This window comes from Helianthus annuus, chromosome 1, assembly GCF_002127325.2.
Source record: "Helianthus annuus cultivar XRQ/B chromosome 1, HanXRQr2.0-SUNRISE, whole genome shotgun sequence".
NCBI classification, from domain to species: Eukaryota; Viridiplantae; Streptophyta; class Magnoliopsida; order Asterales; family Asteraceae; genus Helianthus; species Helianthus annuus.
The window spans coordinates 51,780,502-51,799,551 of record NC_035433.2 but is presented as its reverse complement, the minus strand read 5'-3'; the positions used below and the strand labels follow the sequence as shown (position 1 = coordinate 51,799,551).

General features: G+C 34.6%; 2 protein-coding genes across 2 annotated transcripts; both read left to right on the top strand.

Moving 5' to 3' along the window:
- The first annotated feature begins 6,676 nt into the window (after window positions 1-6,676).
- LOC118490172 (protein FAR-RED IMPAIRED RESPONSE 1-like) lies at window positions 6,677-8,918 on the top strand. The gene is made up of 6 exons (XM_035987495.1): window positions 6,677-6,786; window positions 7,203-7,398; window positions 7,611-7,950; window positions 8,064-8,159; window positions 8,258-8,309; window positions 8,420-8,918. The coding sequence occupies exons 1-6, from the start codon at window positions 6,677-6,679 to the stop codon at window positions 8,916-8,918; spliced, it is 1,293 nt and encodes a 430-aa protein (XP_035843388.1).
- Window positions 8,919-12,326: 3,408 nt separating this feature from the next.
- Window positions 12,327-13,209, top strand: LOC110936361. The gene is made up of 2 exons (XM_022178732.1): window positions 12,327-12,597; window positions 12,666-13,209. The coding sequence occupies exons 1-2, from the start codon at window positions 12,378-12,380 to the stop codon at window positions 13,097-13,099; spliced, it is 654 nt and encodes a 217-aa protein (XP_022034424.1). The 5' UTR covers window positions 12,327-12,377; the 3' UTR covers window positions 13,100-13,209.
- The last annotated feature ends 5,841 nt before the right edge of the window (window positions 13,210-19,050 follow it).

The following is a 19,050-nucleotide window of genomic DNA, read 5'->3' as shown; positions in this document are numbered from 1 at the left end:
AAAGATATTAATTTAACATGATTTTATTATAATACGAGTTGATGCGGGCCCAAGCGTAGAAGAGCGGGCCATCCGGTACTTGGAGGCCCAAGATCGCGTCACAAAAGGGGCCTCACTGAAATGGCTCTAACTTGGGCTACGGAGGTCCGTTTGGGGCGTGTGACCAGTCAAAACGAACGGGAGAACGAGCTCTATCTTGCTGCAAACGGCCTACGGCGGTTTGGGTCATCGTCCGGGCCGAAAAAACGCTTATTTCTATTAGTTTTTTCCATTTTTATGTTTTTTCAAGTATTTTGGGCATTTTGTTTTTGGGCTTGTGTTTGGCCCGTTGTCTTTTTTAGGCCCGTTTCGAATTTCTGTCATTATTTATATGTCCCTTTAGTGAATGAAACGATCAGACTTGAATTTTGAGAAAAGTTATTTTTCACTTCAAATTCTGTGGCCTTTGGGTTGCAATTTGGGGGTTGGGGAAGAGACACACGGGTATTCGTAGAATCAACGTGTTGATCTTCGTTTATCATATCACTCACTACATCACGAGTCGAGATGAAAACAAACTAAAACAATCAAATTAGATTAAAAAAAATTAAATATGAACAAAAGCTATAAAGTATTATAATATGTGATGATATATTTATAGTTATTAATACATGTAGCATGTGAATTAAATGAGATGCGTGAATTCTAGAATTTGACACTTTTGGCAGGCTCTTCGAGAATCATTAGCCAAAAGATATCAAATGGAATTAAAGAGAATGTAACATGAGCTTAATTATCAAATGGGCTATATAGAGTTTTGTTTTGATTAGCAGCCCAAACAAAGAACACGTTAGTGGGCCAAAAGGATTGCAAACTGAATTAAATATGTGCCTTAAACTCAATATATGGGTGGTGGAAAAATTGTGGCATAAAAAGGAGTCACATACGATAGACTTGAGAGATTGGCAGACGGCTGAGTTAAGGACAAGACAGAGGGACGCACGGAAACAATTTGATAGACTTGAGAGATTGGCAGACGCTGTACACGGTTCAAGGCATGACCGTCTAGGTGGCTTTCTTCAAGCCTACGGTTCGTAGGGTTAAATACTTTTCTCAGTTTATTCATGTTTGGATTTGTTTTTGACATTGACGATGTCTATAAACAATTTGATGAGTTGGTTTAGAGTAAATTACAAGTTTTGTCCTTTATCTTTGTATCAAATTTCAGGCGGTGTCCTTTACCTTTAAAGTTGATGAGTTTTGTACTTAATGTTTTCAAATGTTACACACTTTGTCCTTTGGCACTAACCTAGTTAATTTTAAATGTTAAAAAACATCACATGCAGGTCACATAAGGGTATATCAGTCATTTCCAGCACCCTTTCCATTTTCCCCAAACTTATACCATCGCCACCCACTATCACCGTTCTCTGCATAAGATCTATGTCAAGTTTAAACTATTAACAATTTTATAAAGGATTGAAAGGATCTATGTCAACGACCACCACATAGATCCTTTATCACAGTTCTCTGCATAAGACATCACCTACTTTCCATTACTCTACATAAGAAACAATTTTAAACTATTACAAGTTTGGGTTGAAAACCGTTGAAATTTGGAGATCTATCTTACTTTTCCGGAAATGATTTAACGGCGTTACGTTTCACGATCTCGATTTCCGTTGAATCTGCAACGGATGTTAACGGTTTCAGATCTAGTTTCTGGAGCTGCTTTGCTGCTTCTCGTATTTGTTTCACCAACCTGAGAGATTGCTGGCGGCGCGTAAGAACTCATCGCAGCGGATTTGAAGGTTTTTCAGGCGTTTTTTGAGTGGTTCTCTGACGGATGATCGGAGAAGTTTTTTTGGGCTCGAACGATGACGTATTGGCTCCGGCTGAATTCATTTGTGTTGTGTTGATTCCGGCTATATTTGATTATGGTGGTCGGTTTCAGGTGGTTGGTGGCAGGCAGATGGTGATAGTGGGTGGTGATGTGAGAGAGGAGGGAGAGAGAGAAACTAGGGTTTGGGTTGTTATAAGCTTGGGGAAAATGGAAAGTGTGTTGGAAATGACTGATATACCCTTGTGTGACCTACATGTGACCTGCATGTGATGTCTTTTAACGTTTAAAATTAACAAAGTTAGTGATAAAGGACAAACAATGTAACATTTGTAAACATTAAGTACAAAAATCATCAATTTTAAAGTCAAAGGACACCGCCTGAAATTTGCTACAAACATAAAGGACAAAACTCGTTGGTTTATTTATACTATTTGCATGTGTTTGAGTTCTTGCCTTACAACTTGCTCTGTTGATGACAAGACCTTGTAGCTTGTTGGGTGACATAGAGTAGGTTGACTCATATTAGTAAATAAGATAATTAAACTGTAAAAGATCTGATGACAAAGACCTGTTTTTGTTACCACTTAAATTAACCGACTTTTCAGCATCATGTCTATATGGTGTCCAATTAATGATTAAACTGAGTTTGGTGTAAACCTAGAATCTGAAACTTGGAGGACGTTACCTTTATCTCTTGTGACTTTTTTTGGATGATTGATTTCTAGATTTTCACATTAAACTATTTTTTTCTGATTCTTATTAACTGGTAAATCTTGACCATTTCTGTTGATTTTGTGAAACGTTTATTATATTTGAATTATTTGTCGTTTATCAAGCGTATTGGCGATTTCCTTGCATCGCTAGTGAGTTGATAAATTGGTGGGTAATTGGTATAATCAAACGGTTTATTAGGTTGTATGGTGAGTCTTAAAAACTATCCCTAATAATTAATCAAAGTCATTAATTACAAGGCCATGTCTATGTGGTGTTATGAATATGTAAACGGGTTTTCGTGTAAAACTTGCAATCGGGATTCTGGGTGGGAGTTGCTTTTCTTTAATATATAATAATTCCCTAGTTAAACACTAACCACAAATTCTCCGTGGATACGATACCCTACTTATGCTATCTACTTAGTTTAATTAGGTTTTTACATGACCCTTACGACAGTCATCACCTTGCCTTGCAATTATTCAACAATTGTTAGTACAAGTAAAAAATGTATATCACCTTGCCTTGCAATTATTCGACAATTGTTAGTACAAGTAAAAAATGTATACTTAAAAATGAAAAACCAAATTAAATATAACCAGAATCTTACTTAATAAGTTCTAACATTGTGCTTTGTATTTCTTTTGCAGCAAACCAATCTTTTACCCATTGTTATAGCATTCAGTTATTCTTCGTAACGAATATTCTTTATTTGATAAACTGTTAGCAGTATGTAAAACTACATCTACATTGTGATTTAAGTCCAGCCTATCAGAGTTTAGGTGTGACAAAGCCCTTTGGAGTTGGCCCAAACAAGACCAATCTGTTATTAGATTTGCTTAATAACAAACTTTTTCCAGAAATAAGGTTAACATTTCGTCTTAGAAAATTGTAAAGGGAAGACTTTAGGTATGAGTTAATGTTAATAAAAGGATAACAAAGTTGCATTAAAATAGATGTTTTACATATGTGAGAATGATCAAGAAACTCCATAAATTATTTTGTTGCAAAGAAGCTTTCTGATGTCATAATTCTTAGCACCTTTATCTCTTGTCAACTCAAAATCAAAGATATACGCATCAAATGCCATAAAAGGATCAGAATATTGGAAAGCATGTCTTGTCGTTGTAATTCAAACTACATTGTAAGTGCTATAACGGCATAAAATTCGAGTTTTTTAGACCTAATGATGTCAAGAGGCCACACTCTTGGAGATGTCATGACAATTTTTTTTGGATATTGCATAGAAGTACAAAGGTTTAGCCGTTGGTGGATTAAATGGACTTTACCACATATTCATATGTTTTTGGTTCCTTGCGTGTTAAAAATCACCACTTATTTGTTGGGTTTAAACTAAAAGTTATATACTTATATTTTTAGGACAATACTTGATGAGATTTCTTTAAATTGCAAAGAAAAATCTAAGGAGCACCTTGATCATGCTATAATAAGTTGAATATAAATGTAAAAACCATATCTCCAGATAGAGTAAATGCTGCAACATGATTCCATATAACAATTACAACATGAAATAATATTACATTTAAAAAAAATAGTACGTACTGTCATATTTATTGTAATTTGACAAACAAGTTTGTATGAGGTCAACATGAAATGATGTTACATTTGAAAAAAAAACTATTAGGTATGTCATATTTATTGTAACTAGTGGGATTTCCCCGCGCTACGTGGCGGAAATTTGGTTGGTATCGGTATCGGTCCGTTATGGTACCGACACTTGCTATAACAACAGATAAAAACCGAAAAATAAAGTCTTTATATACCCAAAAAAAATATCGTCACGTCTTTTACATCGATTATAAAACATAAAAACAAATACCGGTACCAACTCCGAAATTTCAATATCGGTGTGAAAATTGTTCTATTGGAATAATTTTGTTTCGTCAATATACCGATAAGACATCGACACTCGCTACCACTTACGATACGAAAAAGTATTTTATTGGTTTTGAGCAAAATTTTAATCTAGACATGGATAAAAATAAGCATATCGCAATGACATACTCAAAATTTTATATAACCTCTTACCTTAAAAGTTATAAGCAAAAAGAAAATGCTAAATAGTAGTTATAATAAATATTATAACACTAATATGATATAATAATTTAAAATAATAAAAATTAAAAATGTAAAAGTTAGTGGCAGAAACCTAAACTTTTTTTTGGGTAAAGGGTTACCCCGGTTCAATTTCATATATCACAAACCAAATGAAACAAGTAGTAAGGAAAGTCCTCACTAGTTCACTATCCTGACATGTCAGGAAGTGTAAACAAGCTAAACAAGCAACACACTTCCAAAAACAAACACAAAACTCTAGACACTAACTAGAGACAACCAATGAAACTACATGCTTGGCACATTCCATTTCTCGAGTAAGATCATTCCAGTCGTAGAGCTCTTGACCTTCACCGAGGCTAGTTTCAATCTAACCGTAGAAACAATAGCTTCACAAATCACAGGCACCGTTCTTTTCTTGGATTTAAACAACCTCTGATTACGCTCTTGCCATAAAAAGTATGCTGTCGCCGCAAGAAGTAAACACCCAATGACACTTCGCATCGACTTCTTAGAAGGAACAGAAATCAACCACTCAACGATATCCTCCCACTTGTTGGACACTAGTTGAATACCAGCCAAAGATTTAATAGAATACCAAACCTGTATTGATTAAATTTGAAATTAATACATATGTATGAATTTAACAAACAAGTTTGTAAGAGGTCTTGTGCAATACATATATTTTAGTGTATTCATTCACCAATAAATCCACCATCTGCATCTTTCATGGTTAATATTCAAACATCCCTCTTTTCTATCTCTCTCTATACATACATAGATATATATATATATATATATATATAGAAAAACGGGTTCAGGAGAGAACGGTGAAAAGTGTGAGAACGGTGAGAACGGATCTTAGCCCAACACGTGGCAGGGGGCCCTAATTGTTATGCGGAGGTACGATTGTCCTTTTATACGTTCCCTCCTTCTTCGCGTTATAAATCTCTTTCAAATTAAAACTCTAAAGATTTATTGTTAGCTGTTACCTCCTTTGCAAGCTTTCTCAGATCTATGGCGTTTAACGTGGATTTTGTTCGACAAAGTAAAATTCGTTGGCGTTTTCTATTTTTCGTCCAGCAAATCATGCAACAGATACGGCGTTTTGTTCTTTTATCATTGTTCTATGGCGTTTTTTTGTATTATTATTTTTATAATGTGTTGTATGATTTTCAATAGCGTTATTCAATTATGCAATTTATTCACGTTTTAATTAATATTTAATCTATTATTAAGAACTGCAATTGGGGTTTTCGATATTAATTTTAATTGTCGTTTACGTTCTAGTGTATTTCTTATGTTTTTACGATTATTGGCGTTTTTCGTCTATTTGATTAGTTTTGAATTTTATTTAGTAGTATTTATGAATATCAGTTATTACTATTTTGTTAATTTGTGTAAACATTAGTTTTGTTAATTTTGGCGTTTTCATTATGATGTTATATTTTGTTAATTATTTATGTTGGCTTTTTTATCATGTTGTTTTTAAATTATGTGTTTATTATTCAATTAATGGCGTTTTAAGGTATAATGTTATTACGAGACATCACTCTGTTTTTCTGATTTTTCTGTTCCTCCCTGTGTTTTCTCAGGCGAAGTATCTTCCTCTAGTCAAAGGCATTGCCCTAAAACTGGTTTATCATTCCTAACGTTAGTGAAGAATTAAAGCCCAGAAAGGACATGCTATTCTCAAGCCTTGATGATTGTTATTCAATGTATGTTAAGTATGCCAAGTAGTATGGGTTTTCAGTCAGGAAAGGGACTACAAAAACAAACTCTAAAGGTGTCTTACATATTAAGTATTTCTTGTGTACGAGAGTTGGGGTATATAAGGACAAGAAGGTTGATACGTTGGACCCCAATCAAAAGGAGCGAGTAGTGCGATCTAACTTTTCACAGAGGACTGATTGTGGTGCACTGGTATGTGTAGAATTTGAGGATGGATTTTGGAAGGTGTATAAGTTTGTCGAGGAGCACAATCATGAACTTGTTGAACGTCCTGATAAACATTTTCTTCCAACTGAATAACACCTAGCTCAGCTCCAGAAGCATGTTATACAAAGCATGTCTAAGCTGAATTTGGGTCCTGTCAAGGCGTTTAATGTTATGAAGACTTGTTTTGGCGGTTTTGAAGACGTGGGCGCAAGCAAAGTTGAATTTAAGAACTATAAGAGGCAAAGTAACTTGTTCATGGGGGAATATGACGCTGATATGGTTGTGAAACATTTGAATGAAAAAAAAACATTTCCAGCCTAATTTCTCGTATGATTACATCACAGACGAAGAGAATCGTTTGAAGGGTCTTTTTTGGTGTGACGATCAAACCAAACGTAATTACCACGTGTTTGGTGATGTGTTTTCGTTTGACGCCACGTATCGTTCCAACAAGTAATTTTTTATAATTCAACTTCTTTGTTTTTGACGTTTTATTAATTTACATGCAATGGCGTTTTTATATTTTACATGCAATGGCGTTTTTATATTTTACATGCAATGGCGTTTTATTAGCTTACATGCAATGGCGTTTTACTAGTTTACATGCAATGGCGTTTTATTATTGTTTCATTTCTCATGGCGTTTTCATATGCAGATACTCTGTGGTGTTTGTACCGTTCACTGGTATAGACAATCATCACTGCAATGTTACATTTGGTGCAGCATTGTTGGCGTCGGAAACTGCTGATACGTATATTTGGTTGTTAAGAGTTTTTCTAAAAGCTGTTGGTTCTCAACCAAAAGTTGTTGTTAGTGACCAAGATCCAGCGATGAACAAGGCTATTTCTCCTGTATTTGTTGACACGAGGCATCGGTTATGCATGTGACATGTGATGCATAAACTTTCTCTGAAGGTTGTTAAGCTTTTTTTACCTTTGGCGTTTTAGGATACAATGCGTTTTAAGATACATGGCGTTTTGTACCTTGTTACTGTTTTATTAATTAAGTTTTGTCTTTTGTTTTTTTTTTTATTTTATGCATGGCGTTTTCGTGTTATTTATAGGTTGGTGTTAGGCTATGCAATTCCACCAATTTTAAAGAACGTATCTGTAGTGTTGTGTGGACAGATATTCTCACACCTGAAGAGTTTGAATCACAATGGGAAGCGGTTATTGCAGAATTCAATTTAGAAGATAATGACTGGCTATCTAATATTTTTGCACTTAGGGAATCTTGGATCCCTGCATACTATAGAATGGAGCATATGTCTGGTCTTATGCGAACGACATCCAGGTCGGAGAGTGAGAATCATTTTTTTGGTCAAATGTGCAATTCGAAAGCTACTCTTGTTGAGTTCATGACGCATTATGAGACTGCAATAGAAGCACAACGTCACACACATCGTAAAAATGATCATGAATCTCGATACAAAAGACCCCAGTTGAAGAGTAGTTACAAATTGTTGGAAGGGTAAGCTGTTGACATATACACAAAAGTATTTTTTGTGACGTTCAAGCTGAGCTTATTGGAGTTGTGGATTGCATAAATCAACGTTACGAAGATCAGCCTGATGGGTTTGTTAAGTTTTACGTAAATGACTTCCAACAGCTTTGTACATCCTTATTTGAGGTAAATAATGGCGTTTTGGTTTTTATGGCGTTTTCTGTTAATGGCATTTTATCATATGCAATGTGTTCTTTTCTTTTTTAGACAAACATTCTATGCATGGCTTTATAGAGATATTGTTTTTGGCGTTTTTCAGGTAATGTTCCGTAAGTCTGATTGCACATGCAGTTGCTCATGTAGACGTTTTGAACAGTTTGGTTTGCTATGTAGACATATATTCTATGTTTTGAGACTTATGGACATTAGGGAATTTCCAAAACAATACATTCTGAATAGATGGCGCAAAGAGGCCTCCCCAAACTGCTCTCCTGAATTCTCAATTAGTCGTGAATATATGACCGAGCTTGATCCTGATGTGCAAAGTATGATGCGAGATGTTATTTATTCAACTGAATACACTTTGAACCGTTTATCTGGTAATAAAGAGGAGCTATCCTTATACAAGGATCATGTTCAATCTTATATGAAGAAGGTTCAAGATATGCAGATTGTTGCTCCTCCCGCTAGTTCTAGGGATAGATTTGCCGAGATAACTGGTCAATATAAAAACAACAAGAATCCGATAAGAGTCCCTGTAGGTTATAAATCCAAATGTTCTGTTTCTCGGAAGCGCCTGAAATCTAAACAGGAGATGGCAATCGACAAAAAAAAAATCAAAGTCAAAACCCAGGGCCAAAGAAAGACAGTGTCAGAACTGCAAAGCCTATGGACACTACGCATCAACATGCAAACAGGCCGTAATTAAAAGAAGATCGACAAGGTCTTCGAGAGCCAGTGAAGAGTACTTTGGCGTTTTGTATTTGTCATTCTTACAGAACACATACAGATGGTCTTTGAGAGCCAGTGTAGATTAGTTTGGCGTTTTTTATTTCAATGCTATAGAACACAGACATTTCTCAGTTTGGCGTTTTTTTTATCATCTTTTTCTTTTTTCTATCTCTTTGTTTTTAACATGCTACTTCGAAACTAAATAACAAACAATATAAGACCGGGTAAGGAAATCAAACGCCAAAAAAAAAAAAAACAATAACGCCACTAAATAAAACTTCCATAAACTTCTATTTTTGGTCGTGCTAAACTCAATAATGTTTTGCTGAACGAAATGGATAACATTGTTAATCCTCAGTTAAGAAAGATGTGTAACAATGTTATCCATCCCGTTTAGCTAAACTTTATATAGAACCAAAACAGAATCTCCATGAAATGGCTTTTTTGAAGTTTTGTGGGTTCTGTATGTTTTGGCATTTATATTGAGGATCTTGCTCATTACATAGAGCGAAAGTTTATTGAGAAAATAGTGTATATCAAAGAAACATGGATTGGAATCTTTGATATTTTGGTTTTTTTTGGCGTTTATAAAATGAATAGAGGAAAATATAGGTTTTAGAGGAAAATATAGGTTTTTGTGGTTTTGGTGTGGATTTTAGTAATTCTGAGCGTTTGTTTATATAGGAAGTTTTTGGCGCGTATTTTAGGTGCGATTTTTATTGCAGTAAATGCTAGTAATAAAGCTCCGTCGTTTTAGTACTGTTTGTTCAGCTTTATCGGTTAAAAACAAAGTTTGGCGTTTTATATCTATGGCGTTATATTATGATGAAGTGTGCTATGTGTGTTGAGGAGGGATTTAAATAGCGTGAGTTTGGCGTTTTATGTTAAGTCAAAAGACCCTTTTACCCTTAATGAAGCGCGCCAGATTAATAAAAGTGATTTTATTTACAAAAATGCCACCGCGTCATATAGTCCATAGATTGTTTTGATCTGACGATCCATAAGCGTTCTCTCCGTCCTCACACTTTTGAGCGTTTTCTCTAAATCCTGACCCCCCCTATATATATATATATATATAGGATAAGGATCATGTGAGAAGTAGTAGGCTAATTAAGAAACTTCAGGAACATTCTGGACCACATATTTTCCCTAAGCAAAAAAATGTAAAAAAATGCAAAAATTTTTTTTGGAAAAATCGGAGCTTTTTCTTTAAGGTTTTAATTTTTTATCTTTTTTTTTTTTTGGATTTATACACATGTGTATATTGTTAATCTTTTAACTATACATATGTGTATGTTGTCAAATATACATATATGTATATACATGTTTAAAATTGAAAAAACAAGTGTTATTTAGGGTTTAGCATTAGTATTTAGGGTTTAGCATTAAGGTTTAGCATTAGGGTTTAGGGTTTAGCATTAGTATTTAGGGTTTAGCTTTAGGGTTTAGCTTTTGGGTTTAGCATTAGGGTTTAGCTTTAGCTTTTGGGTTTAGCTTTAGTTTTAGGGTTTGCATTAGGGTTTAGCATTAAGGGTTTAGCTTTACGGTTTAACTTTAGCTTTAGAGTTTAGCATTAGGGTTTAGCTTTAGGGTTTAGAATTAGGGTTTAGCTTTAGTGTTTAGCATTAGGGATTAGCTTTAGGGTTTAGAATTGGGGTTTAGCTTTAGGGTTTAGGGTGTAGCATTAAGGTTTAGTTTTAGGGTTTAGGGTTTAAGGTTTAGGGTTTATAACACATATTTTTCAATTTTAAACATGTATATACATATATGTATAATTGACAATATACATATATGTATAATTAAAAGATTAACAATATACACATGTGTATAAATCGCAAAAAAAAATTAAAATAATAAAAAATTATAACATTAAAGAAAAAGCTCCGATTTTTCAAAAAAAAAAATTGCATTTTTTCACCTTTTTTTTTTGCATTTTTTGCTTAGGGAACATGTGTGTTCCAGATTGCTTCTCAAGTTTCTCAAATAGGGTGGACTTCTCTTAGGATCCCTATCCTATATATATATAGAAAAAGTATAAAAAGATGTGTAAATGAAATATAGGGGCGTGGGAATAATGAAAGCCTAAAATTAATTTGGTGGTATGATCGTTTGACTTTTCAGGAATCTAAACAAAACATAGTTATTTTTCTAATTAAAGTGAATTAACTCATACAGTCACTAATTTTAATTTTAGATTCGCGTATTTTTTCATTATGAAACTAGAATCTTCAACTACTTGAGAGGAACATTCATCATATACACATTTTGATACTACCAGGCTACAAACTTTTGGTAACGAAATATATAGGCCTGTAAACGAATCGTATGTTCATGAATTTGTTCGGCAAGAAGTTCTATTATGTTCATTTTTTTAATAAACGAACGAACATGAACAAATATTTTTGTTTATTCAACTAAACGACACGTTTTGTTCGTTCATGTTTGTTTATTTACGTTTGTTATGTCCTTTTAAGTTCTAATAAATACATAAATAGTTATAGAGTAAATTACAAGTTTTGTCCTTTATGTTTGCATCAAATTTCAGGCGCTGTCCTTTGTCTTCAAAATTGACGGGCGGTGTCCTTTATGTCTCTAAATCTTACAAGTTTTGTCCTTTAACCCAAACCAGGTTAGAATTCTCAGTTAAATAATGGCATGTGCAGGGCACATGAGGGTAAAATGGTCAATCCACATCCCACTTGTCTGTCCCCCTTTAATTATAACAAGAGATGCCCTCATTCATTCACCTGCTTCACATCGTTCATCCCTCATCTTTCTTTTCTAGGGTTTTAGCCACTGTGAAAGACGATCAACATTCCGATCAAGATTCCGATGTCGAATGATGAAGAAGGTTGGTATATCAGGGATCATCTTGATAATGAAAATGTTGTTCAACTTTATGGTAAGTTACAAACCCTAGTTTTGATTTAGGGATAAAATGTTGTGGTTTTTGTTGATCATTAGTTGATTAATAACATAAATGTTGAAAATTTGCAGATGGTTTTCCCAATTTCTTTAGCATTTGCATTCATCATGGTGGTAGGCTTACATCACCTCCGGGACGCACATATGTAGGAGGCAGGATCAGTTATGTTGACTTGATAGATATTGATAAGTTTTCCATTCATGAAGTCGATCTTATGCTTGATCAGTTAGGGTATAATAGCTTGAACCCAATGTATTACCAGTTTTTGAATCCTGAAAAAAACCCTAGATGATGGTCTTGAACACCTAACCAGTGATCAAGACTGTCTGAACTTGGCTAGGTATGTTGAAATGCACAAGGTCATCCATGTATACACCACTCATGGCTTGAAAAACATGAAAGAACTGTTCAGTTCACCTAGTAAACCTCCTAGGCCTAGCATCACCATTGATAGTAGAAGGCAGGGACAAGCCTATCATATCAGCCCTTGAATACATAAGGGAGTATCTAATGAGGAGAATAGTAACTGTGTTGAACGTAATAGAGAAAAGTGAAGGCTTGCTTACACCCAAGGCAACAGAACTTCTTGAAGGGATCAAAAGAGATGCAACTGCTTACCATGTTCAGTGGAATGGGGGTGATTTGTATCAGGTTAGTGGAAAGCCAAATCATGCACGAGTAGTGAATTTGGCTGCAAGGACATGTAGTTGCAGAGCCTGGGAAGTAACAGGTAACTATATATTCATTTTTTGTAGTTGTTAACTGGATCTTGGTCTAAATGTTGAATATGTTTTATAGGAATGCCATGCAGACATGCTGTGGCTGCAATTTGGGAGAAAGCTGCTAATGGGGGCAGGGTGGGTGCTTTGGAGAGTTGGGTACATCCGGTTCATACAATGGAGAGGTGGAAAGAGGTGTACTCTTTTAGGGTGAACCCTATCAATGGTAGGACATTATGGACAAGGGTAAATGCTCCTACAACGATTACACCCCCAAAACATCACACCCAGGTTGGTAGACCCAAGAAATTAAGGAAGAGATCTGCTGTGGAGCTTGAAGAGATGACCCAATCAGGAAGGCTGTCCAAAAAGCACACTAAAGGTGCATGTTCAAAGTGTAAGAAGACTGGACATAATTCCAGGACTTGCAAGGGTCAAGGTGAAGCTGTCAAGACTGGCAAATCAGGCAAGAGTGGCAATGCAGGGAAGAAAAGGAAGGCAGCAGCAAAGTGAAGCTGTTTTATGTCTTTTGAACTTATTGGTTGCTAGTTTTTAGATGTTTGTGAACATGTTTTATGTCTTTTGGGTAAACTTTTTATGTCTTTTGGGTTGCTACTATTTAGATGTTTCTGACTTTTTGGTAGTATTTGGAACTATTTGGAACATGAATCAGGTTTGGCTATAATATGGTAAGTAGTTATTTTGTTTGACTTGGTTTGTTTTGTTTTGGTATGATTTGGTTTGTTTTGTTTAGGTCAATCACTGCACTTACTTGTTTGAATGGGTCAGGTTGTTTATGTCACTTTGTTATGGTCATTAAAGTTGATGGTCAATTTCTTTTACACATACTGCACATTACAGGTTTTGTTTGAATGGGTCATTTTGTTTTGGCCATTACAGGTTTGTTTGAATGGGTCATTTACAGGTTTTGGTCAGTTTGTTTGAATGGGTCAATTTCTTTTGGTCAGTTTGTTTGAATGGGTCATTTTACAGGTTTTATGGTCAATTTCTTTTCATCTGCACATAACATATAACAACCTATAAAGCCATAAGATACATCACAAAATTAGATGTTGTCATTCAAAATTACAACTTGTCATTTTACACATACTGCACATCAACTATAACACCCTAGAATGCCACAACATACATCACAAAACAGATCCAACTAAAAACCAAATACCTTTTCAATTTTCTAGACTTTGCTTCAACTTTCATGTTCTCTTCTTGCAGATTCATGTTTTCTTCTTCCAGATTCATGTTCTGTTGTTGCAGCTGCATCTTCTCCGATTCCAATTTGTTCTTAGCCCTAAGCAATCCAGGTATGATATCTATGCACCTTTGGCACCTTTGCTGATCGAACCATCCAATAAATGGACAATTTGAACCCTACAATTGAGCAAATCAACACATTAAAATCGCAAACGACATCCCCTAATCTAAGCGATGAACCCTAATTTTGAAGATTAAAGATTACCTGTACCGGACAAGCATAAAAACGACGACCAGGATTCTTGCTTGTCCATGATGTCTGTATTATTGCTTCTCTTCCACAGTAGCAAAAGACCATGATCAACGACGCATTTGGAGGTTGAAGAAACCCTAATTTGATGCTTGCAGAGAGATGATGAAGGGTTGGTGGTTGGTGTTCGTTATAAATAAGGAATTTAATGGGGAATTAAATGATTTATCAGGGATTGACCATTTTACCCTCATGTGCCCTGCACATGCCATTATTTAACTGAGAATTCTAACCTGGTTTGGGTTAAAGGACAAAACTTGTAAGATTTAGAGACATAAAGGACACCGCCCGTCAATTTTGAAGACAAAGGACAGCGCCTGAAATTTGATGCAAACATAAAGGACAAAACTTGTAATTTACTCATAGTTATATTTATCTAATATAAACATTAATAAGCTTTCTAACTACTTACATAAGTATAACTAATTAATAATTAGACAACTTAGTAACAAAAATAGCATTTCTGACGGAAATTATCATAATTGATTACTACTTTATATATAATTAAAAAACTACTTACTGTTTGTATGTTCATTTTTGTTCGTTTATGCTTTTTTCAGTAACATTCATTTGTGTTTATTTGACGTTGTTTGTTTATGTTTGTTTGTGTTTGGTTGTGTTCGTGAAGTATTCATTTAGGTTTTAAACTAACAAACAAACGTGAACAAAGACGAACATGCTCATTTCCTTAATGAATGAACGTGAACACAAAAATTTATTTAGTTATATGTCTGTGTTTGGGCGAGGTTAAAGTTAAATGAACGAACATGAGCATGGCCCCGTTCGTGTTCGTTTGATTCGTTTACAGGCCTAGAAATATAGTTTCTAACAAATTTTTAAAAACCCGTGTATCAATAAAATACTTTTTAAAACAATTTTACCATAATTCCAAGATTTTTATCTTAAATATATATTTTTTAAACTTAACACTTTTTAAAGGTCTGAGAGTCTAAACCATCACAAGAATTTTCATTCCATCAGTCATTGTATGACCCAATATAATGGTGCCTTCAACTTTGTGTTGTTGTAATTGTGTGTAGTTAAATTGATGTGCATACACTTCCTCTAAAATTCACGTATGTGCTATGTACACAGTAACACATGTCTTGAATCCTTCTACGGTTATCCAACGATAACTAGCTTATATATACTTATAATTTATAATGAATTAACGACCATTATAAGAAAATTTTGTTTTACCATAATAAAAGTCTATAACAATTACTAGTACATTAAAATTGAAGATAATAATAATAAGGGATTTTTACATATTTCCCCCTCCTAAAAAGCTTTAGTACATATTTCCCCAACCCATAAATTTAATTACATATTTCCCCTTCCTTTCTAAAGAAGCCTTATTACATATTTCCCCAAATTCTAAATTTTTATTACATATTTCTCCAATCCCTAAGGGTCTGTTTGGTATGCGGTAATGGAATAGACGAGGGAATGGAATGGACGAGGTAATGGAATGGACAAGGGAATGCAATGTATCATTACCATTCCATGTCTCGTTTGGTTACCATGTGGGAATGGAATGAATTATTATCGTGTATTGTTTGGTAGGCAAGAAAATTAAGGAATAAAATCAATGGTGAGTGGTGGTGGTCGATGGTAGTGATTGTAGGTGGTGGTGGCAGCGATCGATGGTGGCGGCGATCGGTGGTGGCGGCGATCGGTGGTGGCGGTGATCGGTGGTGGCGGCGATCGGTGGTGGCGGCGACGATGATGGGTGGTGGTGACAGAGGGTGGCGGCGGCCGTCGATGGTGGTTGGTAGCGGCAGTGGTTGGTGGTGGCGGCGACGGTGGTAGTGGTTGGTGCCGACGAGCGGCGTTGACGACGGTGGTGGTTGTTGGAAGCGGTGGTTGGTAGCGGCGATGGTTGGTGACAACGGTGGTAGGTGGCGGCGGCGGTGGTCGGTGGCGGCGGTGGCGGGTGGATGGCGGCGGCGATAAGCGTCGGTGGTGGTGATGGTAGTGGTAGTGAGTGGTGGCGAAGGTGGGGGGTTGTGGTGTTGTTAATGAAGGGTGCAAGAGGGGATGGAATGAAAAAAAACATGGGGGGTGGATGGAATGATTTTGAGGGAATGGAATGACTTATGGAATGGGTGATTCCATTCCCTTGACCAACCAAACACCTTTTTCTTCATTCCCTCGTAATGACCCATTCCATTCCGCCTCTCATTCCTGCATAACAAACACTACCTAAATTTAATTACATATTTCACCTTCCTAAACCTCATATATTACCTATTTATCCATTTCATTAAAAATACTCTTATAGAATTACTATTTTGCCCCTAATGAGTTTATTAAATAAATAACTACAATATATTTCCTAGCTTCCTGCAATAATTATAAATTTAAAAGTAACAACTTAAATAATATTTTTAAATCTTTGTATGTGTTTCCAGTAAAAAATTCTTATTGATAGACATAGGAAAACCGAAAAGGTGTAATCGGATAAAGTAAGTTTATGGGTTATCCATGCTTAATCATAGATAAGTGACATATGACAAAGGCTAATATTTGCAAGTTCCATGTTGTTCCATATAATACTTTATATCAGTGCTTGTTACACCCATCTTCAAAAGGGCATTAAGTAAATCAAGATCAAAACACACAACAACAACTATTTTTTTATCTTGGGTTATAATAAATTATTGACACTAAAGTTTTATTTTATTTAAAGAAATTTAATTGGATTTCTTATGCATAAAAGATCATGGTTTCTCAACGTTTAAAATTATGCACTTTTTTTCTAAAATTATTTGCAGCTTACGTCTTCTTAGATATGCAGTTTGGCTTACAACTTGCAATCACATATTTTGCAAGTAAGATGCACACTTGCTGTTTCGAGCTGATGGATTTAGTTGTTTAAAAATATTAATTATACTATTTATCTCTAAACATATATAAAGATTTAAAAATATTATTCAAATTGTTACTTTTAAATTTATGCAGGAAGTTAGGAAATATATTGTAGTTATTCATTTAATAAACTCACTAAGGGTAAAATAGTAATTCTATAAGAGTATTTTTAATAAAATGGATAAATATGTAATATATGGGGTTTAGGAAGGTTAAATATGTAATTAAATTTAGAGATTGGGGAAATATGTAATAAAAACAATGTTTTAAAAACCGGTTTTTAAATCAAACCGGATTAGGCTAAAAAATGGTTCAACCGGTTGAACCAGGTTGTACCGAGCGGTTCAACCGGGTTCACTAGCTAACTCTATAATTTCATAAATTACAACATCAACTCAAAAGTTAATCAAAAAATGCATGATTACATATTCAAAAATGATTCAAAAGTAAATCCATAATAAAAAATAATCCAAAAGATAATCGAAAATCATTCAATTTTCCAACAAACTCCTTTAAATGAAAGTGTACGATATGTTTAAGTCATTCGAGTGTTGAATACATCAAGTTCACGATCGCATAAAAGATGAAGTTCACTATTATCGCCATCCTCATCAACTAGAGGATAACTATTTTCGTTTCATACAAGATTTTACCGCCGGTACAAACCTTATGCCGTTTCACTTATTTACCGGGGTGTTTCGTACCGGATTTACATCTGGAAACGGTAATACCGGTATAACCGGCCGGTATTTACCGGTTTTTAAAACATTGAATAAAAATTTAGAGATTAAGGAAATATATAATAAGGCTTCTTTAGGAAGGGGAAACATGTAATTAAATTTATGGGTTGGGCAAATATGTAATAAAGCTTCTTAGGAGGGGAAAATATGTAAAAATCCCTAATAATAAACTAATAATGTAGATGACCTCAACAAATTATAAAATATACAAGTTGAAATATACATTTGGTTATTATCTTTCAACTAGTTTGCTACACTGCAAGAAAATCCAAAATTTTCTACATTGTTTTTAGTAGGAAATGCGTCATAAATCGCAATTTCTGACAAAATTTTTGATAAAATGTATATGTAGAAAAACCCCTCGTAGGAAACTGGTTTGTTACGCATTTTCTACACAACTTACGACGCATTTCCGACCAAAATTTGATGTCGAAAATTCCTACGCATTTTCTACACATTATTACGATTATTATTAATAACAATATAATTATTACTATTAGTTTTGTTACGCAATTCGGACACAATTTTCTGACGCATTTCTGACACTCTCCTTTTTGAGGGATTTCCGACTCTCTCCTTTCTAGCGCATTTCTAACACTCATTTCCTACGCATTTCTGACGACATTAAATAAAATTTAATAAAAAAATGTAGTTATTTGTTTTGTAACTTCCTACGCATTTGCGACGGAATATTTAAAAAAGAAAAAAAAAATTCTATGTTTCCAGTTTTTTATATTTAAAAACAAATCAAGAATAACAAATCAAACCTCTAAAATCTATAAAATTATTCAAACTAGTAATACACCCTGCGCTTCGCGGCAGATCTCACATATAAGCTTATCCAGTTGACCCATCCGTATCCGATTTTATTGGCAGCATTAAGTTAGCTTCAGGAAAGGTCGATAGTGAACATTTTGTACTTTAAACAATACCACTATGGAAGGATAGGTCAGTTAAAGAGGGCGCACTCTTGAAGATCTCATGACGGTTTTTTTTTTTTTTTTTTTTTTTTTTTTTTTTGTCTGGATATCGCATGGAAGTACAAAGATTTAATCGTCGGTGGATTAAATGGATCTACCACACATTCAGCTCATAACATGTTTCTCTGGCTCGTAATATAAGATAATTTTTTTTTGGCTATAGTTGGTTTGATTCTCAGTAGATTGCAAAGAAAAATCCAAGGACCACCTAGATCATGCTATAACAATTTGAAAATCGTAATCCTATTTCTGGTGACAGTGTAAATGTTACAACATGTTTCCATTTAACAATTACATATATTGATCATACAAGCACGTATGTCATATTTATTATAAATGTTACAACATGAG

What these genes read in the sequence shown, in the direction of transcription:
- LOC118490172 (XM_035987495.1), top strand. Translation starts at nt 6,677, where the DNA reads ATGTCTAAGCTGAATTTGGGTCCTGTCAAGGCGTTTAATGTTATGAAG. An exon ending in AGCACAACGTCACACACATC is followed by an intron (nt 7,951 to 8,063) that starts GTAAAAATGATC and finishes GTGACGTTCAAG; the next exon opens with CTGAGCTTATTGGAGTTGTG. An exon ending in AAATGACTTCCAACAGCTTT is followed by an intron (nt 8,160 to 8,257) that starts GTACATCCTTAT and finishes TTTCTTTTTTAG; the next exon opens with ACAAACATTCTATGCATGGC.
- LOC110936361 (XM_022178732.1), top strand. Translation starts at nt 12,378, where the DNA reads ATGAGGAGAATAGTAACTGTGTTGAACGTAATAGAGAAAAGTGAAGGC. An exon ending in CAGAGCCTGGGAAGTAACAG is followed by an intron (nt 12,598 to 12,665) that starts GTAACTATATAT and finishes TATGTTTTATAG; the next exon opens with GAATGCCATGCAGACATGCT.